The sequence below is a fragment of the Piliocolobus tephrosceles genome, chromosome 8 (genome assembly GCF_002776525.5).
Source record: "Piliocolobus tephrosceles isolate RC106 chromosome 8, ASM277652v3, whole genome shotgun sequence".
Lineage (NCBI taxonomy): Eukaryota > Metazoa > Chordata > Mammalia > Primates > Cercopithecidae > Piliocolobus > Piliocolobus tephrosceles.
The window spans coordinates 13,635,436-13,642,539 of record NC_045441.1 but is presented as its reverse complement, the minus strand read 5'-3'; the positions used below and the strand labels follow the sequence as shown (position 1 = coordinate 13,642,539).

The window sequence follows — 7,104 nt, the reverse complement described above, 5'->3', positions numbered from 1 at the left end:
AAAAAAAAAAAAAAGAAAAAAAAAAAAAAGAAATTGCTGCTAGTTCCTTCCATCATACTCATCTTGGTTTAAACCCTCCTGTAGCTCTCATTATTAGGATGAAAATGAAACTCCCCGCACACCTCCAAGTCACCCAGGTCCACCTGCATCGCAGCAGACTGCCCCAGCCACACCCACGCTCTCTCCCTCTTCGGTACTCACGACGCTCCTTTCTGCCTCTGAGCCTTTGCATGTGCTGTTCCCTCTACTTGGAATACCCTTCCCTTTTTTTTTAATTTTTGAGGCGGAATTTCGCTCTGTTGCCCAGGCTGGAGTACAATGGTGTGATCTCAGCTCAATGCAACCTCTGCCTCCCGGAGTCAAGTGATTCTCCTGTCTCAGCCTCCTGAGTAGCTGGGATTACAGGCACCTGCCACCACGCCTGGCTAATTTTTGTATTTTTAGTAGAGACGGGGTTTCACCAAGTTGGCCAGGCTGGTCTCAAGCTCCTGACCTCCAGTGATCCGCACACCTTGGCCTCCCAAAGTGCTGGGATTACAGGCGTGAGCCACCGTGCCCGGCCCTTTTCCTCTTCAGCTAGTGAATCAGCTATTCACCCTCCAGACCTCAGCTCCCCTCCCTGGGGAAGCCTCTGCCAACCTCAGACCCCATTACGGGAGCTCACGACACTCAGCATCTCCCATCAGATTGGTCAAGAGTGGCCTGTGCTCCTGGGGCTCTTCCAGAAGAACGCTCATCCCATGTAGCCAGTCCCCTCATCCCCGATCCTTGGCGCCACATACCTTCCTTGGAGCCAGTGGTCGCCGCCGCCGAGGATGAAGCTGACCCAGTAGATGTCCGGCCCATGGGGCTGGAGTGCTTCCCCCCACGGCCGGGGGGCTTCAGGCCGCTGGGCTTCTGCATGGCGGTGCCACTGGGCAGGTGGTCAAGGGTGAGTGCTGGTCACGTCCTCTCTGCCATCTTCATTCACCTGCGGGCAGAGACAGGAGCGATCACATCATCACTTCCCAATGGCCCCCAGACCCGCAAGGGCCAGTGAGCACCACACATCCCTCCTGAGGTGGGCTGGACGAGGCAACACCCGATTTAACCTATCAGCTCACTGCTCCCGTTGCCGCACAGGCCATATTCCTGCTCTTGGAATCACTATCCCAGCACGCGCCCCCTCTACTGCAGGGGCAGGACAAACACACAGAGAGGCTTATGCCTTCCCCTCTTATGTCCTGGTGTGGGGTTACCTGCCTCAACTCTATACCAGGCCGCCATCTAGCCACGACCTCTGCCTGCCTTTCCACCATGAAGGCTTTGTGTCTTTATTTATTTTTGGTTGCAGAAGTTTATTACAAGTGAAAGATATTTCATCCTCTATCCCACGAGCATGCATCAAGCTGTTTGCAACAAAGACCACTTTTAGACCGGGTACAGTGGCCTGTCAATCCAGCACTCTGGGAGGCTGAGGCTGGTGGATCGCTCGAGCCCAGGAGTTCGAGGCTGCGGTGAGCTCCAGTGCACTCCAGCCTGGGTGACAGAGTGAAACCTTTTCAAAGTGTGAGCTACACGCTGACTATGGTCATTAAAAGCCCTAAAAGGGGCCAGGCGCAGTGGCTCACGCCTGTAATCCCAGCACTTTAGGAGGCTGAGGTGAGTGGATCACTTGAGGTCAGGAGTTCAAGACCAGCCAGGCCAACATGGTGAAACCCCATGTGTACTAAAAATACAAAAATTAGCCAGGCTGGGTAGCACACGCCTACAGTCCCAGGTACTTGGGAGGCTGAAGCACGAGAATCACTTGAACCCGGGGGACGGGAGTTGCAGTGAGCCAGGGTTGCGCCACTGCACTCCAGCCTGGACAACAGAACGAGACTCTTGTCTCAAAAGAAAAAAAAAAAAAAAAAGCCCTAAAAGGGCTGAGAGCAGTGGCTCACACCTGTAATCCTAACACTTTGGGAGGCCAAGGTAGGAGGATTGCTTGAGGCCAGGAGTTGGAAACCAGCCTTGGTAGTATAGCAAGACTTTATCTCTAGAGAAAAATAAAAAATTAGCCAGGCATGGTGGCGCATGCCTGTAGTCCCAGCTACTTGTGAGGCAGAGACGGGAAGATCGCTTGAGCCTGGGAGGCAGAGGCTGCAATGAGCCATGATGGCACCACTGCACTCCAGCCTGGGTGACAGAGCAAGACTCTGTCTCAAAAAAAAAAAAAAAAAAAAAGCAGTCATAAAATAGAACAAGATGATGTCCTTTGCAGGGACATGGATGGAGTTGGAAGCCATCATCCTCAGCAAACTAATGCAAGAACAGAAAACCAAACACCGCATGCTCTCACTTATAAGTGAGAGCTGGACAATGAGAACACATGGACACAGAGAGGCGAGCAACACACACTGGGGCCTGTTGAAGGGTAGGGTGAGGGGAGGGAGAGCATCAGGAAAAATAGCTAATGCATGCTGAGTTTAATACCTAGGTGATGGGTTAATAGGTGCAGCAAACCACCATGGCACACATTTACCTATGTACACATTCTGCACATGTACCCCGGAACCTAAATTTTTTTTTTTTGAACGAAGTCTCACTCTTGTTCCCCAGGCTGGAGAGTGATGGCGCGATCTCAGCTCGCTGCAACCTCCGCCTCCTGGGTTCAAACAATTATCCTGCCTCAGCCTCCTGAGTAGATGGGAATACAGGCGCCTGTCACCGCACCCGGCTAATTTTTGTATCTTTAGTAGAGACGGGGTTTTGCCATGTTGGCCAGGCTGGTCTAGAACTCCTGACCCCAGGTGATCCACCCGCCTCGGCCTCCCAAAGTGCTGGGATTACAGGAGTGAGCCACCGTGCCCGGCCGGAAACTAAAATTAAAAAAAAAGAAAAAAAAAAAAGTCCAGGCGCAGTGGTTCATGCCTATAATCCCAGCACTTTGAGAGGCCAAGGTGGGCCTCAGCCTCCCAAAGTGCTGGGATTACAGGTGGAGGCCACCACGCCTGGCCAGCTTTGTGTTATTATGATGAAGCAGAGAAGAGCTTATAGGACAAAAGGGACTCTGAAGAGGAGCAAAGCCTCCAGGCATGACACTATCTGTTTAGGGGATTGGGGGCAGCAAGATGGGACTGGCTGCAGGGGGCCGGAGAGGTGGACAAGCCCCCCACCCCCAGGCCTCTTCCCCACTATCCTAAACTCACAAACTTCAATGCACCCAATGTTTCCGGAAGGCTCACCATGAGCCAGGCCCCATCCCTGCCCCAGAGCTGTAGGTAGGACTTGGCCTCTGCCCTGGGGAGCACCATCCAATGGAGAGAGGAAATTCAGAGCACCGTAGTCAGATGGAGGATTCCAGGCAAAAGCGTCCTCACATCTGGACCTCGGAAACACAGGAAATCTCTGATACAGGAGATGCCCTTGTCTGTCCAGCCATACCTGCAGTTGCAGATTTTGAAGAAACCTTTTCTCCATTAATTTTGTTATTATTATTTTTAGAGACAGGATTTTACTCTGTTGCCCAGGCTGGAGTGCAGCATCACGATCTCAGCTCACTGCAACCTCTGCCTCCTGGGTTCAAGCGATTCTCCGGCCTCAGTCCCCCAAGTAGCTGGGACTACAGGTATCTACCACCATGCCCTGCTAATTTTTGTATTTTTTGTAGAGACGAGGTTTCACCATGTTGGCCAGGCTGGTCTCGAATTCCTGACCTCTAGTGATCCTCCCACCTCTGCCTCCCACAATGCAGGGATTACAGGCGTGAGCCACTGCACCCCGTCTTTTTTCCCCGGTTTTTTTTTTTTTTTTTTTTTGAGACAGAGTCACTTTGACACCCAGGCTGGGGTACGGTTGCACGATCTTGGCTCACTGCAACCTCCATCTCCTGGGTCCAAGCAATTCTTTTGCCTCAGCCCCTGAGTAGGTCAGACTACAGGCGCCCGCCACCAGGCCCAGCTAATTTTTGTATTTTAGTAGAGAGGGGGTTTCTGCCATCTTGGCCAGACTGGTCTCGAACTGCTGACCTCAGGCGATCCTCCCCTCGGCTTCCCAAAGTGCTGGGATCACAGGCATGAGCCACCGCTCCTGGTCTACATTTTCCCCATCCTTGACTCATATGACTTAAGTGGGTTGACCTCATTCCCATTCCTAGAGGGGATGCATAACACGGGCCTGGCCATCAGGCAAGATCATGTGAGGCGTCCCAGAGCCTGGGCTGTGGCTGAAACCTTCAGGAAGAATTCTCCCTGCTCTGGGGCTGCCTGGGTGTAGGATACAAGCCAGAAGCTGCAGGGGCCATTCTGGTCACCGCATGGGAGAGCCTGCCAGGGAACAGTGCCAACACAGAGACAGCAGAGCTGAGTCCCCAGGAGGGCCTGGATCCAGCTGAGCCTGAAGCTGGCCACTTGAGCTCTTCTTCTTTTTTTTTTTGTTTTTTTGTTTTTTTGTTTTTTTAGACGGAGTATTGCTCTGTCACCCAGGCCGGAGTGCAGTGGCGCAATTTCGGCTCACTGCAAGCTCCGCCTCCCGGGTTCATGCCATTCTCCTGCCTCAGCTTCCCGAGTAGCTGAGATTACAGGCACCCACCACCACGCCCGGCTAATTTTTTGTATTTTTAGTAGAGACGGAGTTTCACTGTGTTAGCCAGGATGGTCTCGATCTCCTGACCTCATGATCTGTCCCCCCCCCGCAGCCTCCCAAAGTGCTGGGATTACAGGCTTGAGCCACCGCGCCTAGCTGAGCTCTTCATTTACATCAACCAACAAATCTCACAATTGTTTTCTCTCTCTCTCTCTCTCTCTCTCTCTTTTTTTAGACAGGGTCTTACTCTGTTGCCCAGGCTGGAGTGCAGTGGTACGATTTCAGCTCACTACAGCCTCAACCTCCCAGGCACCCGAGTAGCTGGGCCCACAGGTGCATGCTACCAACCCCCCAGCTATGTTTACAAGCTTTTTGTAGAGACAGGCTCTTACTATGTTGCCCAGGCTGGTCTGAAACTCTGGGGGTCAAGCAATCCTCCTGCCTCGGCCTCCCAAAGTGCTGGGATTACAGGCATGTGCCACTGCGCCTGGCCTTTTTTTTTTTCTAAACCTATTTGAGGGACAATGTCATTTGCATTTCCAAAAAAGTTCTGATGAATACAGATGCCAACCCGCAATGCTCACGGCAGGAATGTGTGTGTGTTCTCAGGACATCCGATGACTCAGCAACACTACTACTTGTCCTGGCACATCCGAGTGAAGGATCGCCTCCTCCCTCGGCCTGGCAGCTGTAAGAGCAGAGGAAAGCGAGCTGCCCCCAGGCACACAGCAGTGGAGCCGACATGCCCTGGTGTGCCACGAGAGCACTGGACATGCCTGCCAGCCCTGGCCCTCAGGACCTGCTAAATCCGACATTCCAATGCCCTTGGTGCCCTGGGAATTCTGGGGACCGGGAGTCGATCATGCTGGGGTATAAGGCTGCTCCCTTGGTCCCCAGAACCTGGCCCTCCTGGTGGTTGTTCAATGACGGAGCCAACTTTGGGCACAGCTCTCTGAGAGCTTGGTTAGGCTGGGCCAGCATCTCCAACGCCAGCAAAGGTGAGTGGGGGCGGTCTCTGGTGACAGTAAATGTCCCACCTTGTGGGTGACCAAATGAACCTCCTGCTCCTGTGGCTCAGTTGGGGGACCCTCTCACCTAGGAATTCCAGATGCAGAGAAGAGAGAGCATTGCTGGAACTCAAATGAGGCGCAAGGAACTCCTTCCCCCTCCTGACCCCCACCCAGGGCCTCTTCTCTGCCCAAAACCCTCCCACAGAGAAAACAGCTATAAATCGTATCTAATAACAGACTGTCATTCTTTTATTTATTTATTTATTTATTTATTTATTTATTTATTGGAGACAGAGTCTTGCTCTGTTACCCACGTGGTACAATCTCGGCTCACTGCAACCTCCACCTCGCAGGTTCAAGCGATTCTCCTGTTTCAGTCTCCCAAGTAGCTGGGACTACAGGTGTCCCATTGCCATCAAATTGGCTAATTTTTGTATTTTTAGTAGAGATGGAGTTTCACCATGTTGGCCAGGCTGGTCTTGAACTCCTGCCCTCAAATAAATAATCCACCTGCCTCGGCCTCCCAAAGTGCTGAGATTACAGATGTGAACCATCACACCCGGCCCATACTTGCATTTTTTTTTTTTTTTCATTTTTTATTTTTGAGATGAGGTCTTGCTCTATTGCCCAGGCTGGAGTGCAGTGACGCGATCATAGCTCACTGCAGCCTCCAAATTTTGGGCTCAAGCAATCCTCCTGTCTCAGCCTCCTGGGTAGCTATGACTACAGGTGCACCCTACCATGCCTGGCTAATTGTTTTTCATTTTTTTGTAGAGACTGGGTCTAGTTACGTTGTCAAGGCTGGTCAAACTCCTGGGCTCAAGCAATCCTCCTGCCTCCGCCTCTGGAAGTGCTAGGATTACAGGCATGAGCCACCACGCCCAGCCAGGGCTGGTATTCAGGAAACATAATGAATTCTGCAACTCACTGAGAAGGCAACAACCCAATTAAAAATGGGTGAAAGGTTTGAATACACATTTCACCAAAGAAGATATACAAAGAGCCCATACGCACATGCAAAGATGACTAACATTATTACTTATCCAGGCAATGCAGATCAAAACCACAAGAGATGCCACTTCCCACCAAAGGGAATGGCTAAAAAATTTTAAAGCTGACAATACCAAGGGCTGATGAGGACGCAGAACAACTGCAATGCTCATAGTATTGGTGGAAATAAAAAATGGTACAATCACTTTGGAAAACAGTTGGGCAGTTTCTTGAAGATAAAAATAGTGGCAGAGCCGGGCGCGGTGGCTCACGCCTGTAATCCCAGCACTTTGGGAGGCCGAGACGGGCGGATCACAAGGTCAGGAGATCGAGACCATCCTGGCTAACACGGTGAAACCCCGTCTCTACTAAAAAATACAAAAAAAAAAAAAAACTAGCCAGGCGAGGTGGCGGGCGCCTGTAGTCCCAGCTACTCGGGAGGCTGAGGCAGGAGAATGGCGTGAACCCGGGAGGCAGAGCTTGCAGTGAGCGGAGATCTGGCCACTGCACTCCAGCCTGGGCGACAAAGCGAGACTCCGTCTCAAAAAAAAAAAAT

At 51.8% G+C, this 7,104-nt stretch overlaps 1 protein-coding gene across 3 annotated transcripts in view; it reads right to left on the bottom strand.

Annotated features, from left to right (window-relative positions):
• CLIP2 (CAP-Gly domain containing linker protein 2) overlaps positions 1-7,104 on the bottom strand; it is a 118,527-nt gene that overhangs the window by 83,698 nt on the left and 27,725 nt on the right. For all 3 annotated transcript variants that reach the window (XR_003309871.1, XM_026456602.2, XM_023218670.3), the window contains exon 2: positions 783-970. Coding sequence is in view for 2 of the 3 variants with exons in the window: in XM_026456602.2 (XP_026312387.1) it covers positions 783-903 (121 nt within the window). In the remaining variant the exon portion in view is untranslated. The remainder of the gene's footprint in view (positions 1-782; positions 971-7,104) is intronic.